The following is a 1,859-nucleotide window of genomic DNA, read 5'->3' on the forward strand; positions in this document are numbered from 1 at the left end:
GTATCTGGGAGCTCGATTTCATCGTGAACCCAGCCGTGCGGACTCTATGGTATTTGATGGCCTGGGTGACGTCCCCGAAAAATTCGACTGGCGGGAACTTGGAGCAGTCGGTCCCATTCAGGATCAGGGTGACTGTGGTTCTTGCTGGGCATTTTCTACCATAGGAAATATTGAAGGGCAGTGGTTTAAAAAGACCGGGCAGCTTCTCACATTGAGTGAACAGGTAAATTATACGCCGAAATTAAGAATTGTGCAATGAAAGATGTCTGCTTGTACGAATGAAACCTGATTAAAACTTGACTGGTCCTTCATTTTCAGCAACTGATAGACTGTGATTCCGTAGACGATGGCTGTGGTGGCGGGTATCCTCCGGACACCTATGGTGACATTGTCAAAATGGGTGGCCTTGAACTCAACGCCGACTATCCGTACACCGCAGCCGACGGTGTGTGCAAGATGGACCGGTCAAAGTTCAAGGCTTACGTCAATAAATCCCTGGTCCTGCCAACCAAAGAAAATCAGCAGGCTGTGTGGCTTGCGAAGAACGGTCCACTGAGTGCAGGCATCAATGCGGACTACCTCCAGGTAGTAACCTTGTTTTATGAACGTTTTGTTAGTGACCCCACTACACTAAGCAAATTCTGAGTTATAGTAAACCCAAACATCTAATTAGGTAAGAGTGTTGCGTGTAGTTGCCCCTTTCATCGTTTCTTTGCGTCATACCGCAGTATGCATTGCTGAATTTTAAGCCAGCACAAAATGGACACAAATCTATCGGCTTTACTTACCATAGCTGCCTACCAAAGGCGTCGTACACTCTACCTTCTACCATATTTGGTTGGTGATGCGATACCGCTAGGGGGAGGTTTTCCTACTTTTGTGAACTATCGTCTGATTTTACAGCTAATGATGGTTGCTCACCTTTTTTGTAAAACGTCCCCTAAACCTTGTCAAATGAAGCAAACATAGGTAGAACTTCCCAGGTTGTCCTCAAGTAACAGGATTTAGGGAGCTGTTTTTAACAGTGATCAAGACCGAAATGGTGGAATATCAGCTACTTTTCTCTATTCATTGTGAGCGGGAGTGAAGTTCATCCTTGTATCTTGTATTATTTGCCTGTTGATTCCAGTTCTATATCTCCGGTGTGATGCATCCAACTCACTCTGAATGCCCCCCATCTGGTTTGAATCATGCCGTGTTGTCCGTTGGATTCGGAAGTGAACACAATGTGCCCTACTGGATCGTCCGAAATAGTTGGGGAAAGAACTGGGGAGAGAAAGTAAGACAAACAAAAACTAATGATGCTGGGTGACCCAATGCCCGAGCTCGTAGATATGAGTAACTTCTAGGTGAAAGTGTGCTGGGGGCAAAGCATGCCAGTTAAACTACAATGATGTATTTTTCAACCGGCAAACCACCGCACGGTTAAATTGATTATCCTCGGTGGTAACGTCACATCATTTTTCGTCTGTTTACCATCATGAAGCCTGCTAGACTTCTTATTCCTGCAATATTGGACGATTCAAGTAACACTCCCCTCTTCTGACCTTCTCAGGGCTACTTTCGGATTTATCGTGGTGACGGTACGTGTGGGATCAATACAGTCTGTTCTTCCGCTGTCGTCCTCTGAACCGGAAAAAAATCTTCACCTCACAGGATGAAACAAAGCTTTTGAGAATAAAACCTTTGTTTGAAATAGAACCCTTGGATTCACGTCTTTGGCTGAAACAGCACAGTTTATTTAAAAAGATTTTGGTGACCGGATAGTCTTTTGGTACAATCTATGGCAGTTGATAACTGGGTAAAATGTAGTGAAAAAGGTAAAATGAAATTAAAATTGCATCGAATATGGGGACTTA

The 1,859-nt window shown here is 44.2% G+C and overlaps 1 protein-coding gene across 1 annotated transcript; it reads left to right on the forward strand.

Moving 5' to 3' along the window:
* Window positions 1-46: 46 nt before the first annotated feature.
* T265_12204 (hypothetical protein) lies at window positions 47-1,312 on the forward strand (the record flags this gene model as incomplete). Its single annotated transcript, XM_009179340.1, has 3 exons — window positions 47-223; window positions 319-612; window positions 1,130-1,312. The coding sequence occupies 3 exons, from the start codon at window positions 47-49 to the stop codon at window positions 1,310-1,312; spliced, it is 654 nt and encodes a 217-aa protein (XP_009177604.1).
* Between the last annotated feature and the right edge of the window lie 547 nt (window positions 1,313-1,859).

This window comes from Opisthorchis viverrini, assembly GCF_000715545.1.
Source record: "Opisthorchis viverrini unplaced genomic scaffold opera_v5_1967, whole genome shotgun sequence".
NCBI classification, from domain to species: Eukaryota; Metazoa; Platyhelminthes; class Trematoda; order Opisthorchiida; family Opisthorchiidae; genus Opisthorchis; species Opisthorchis viverrini.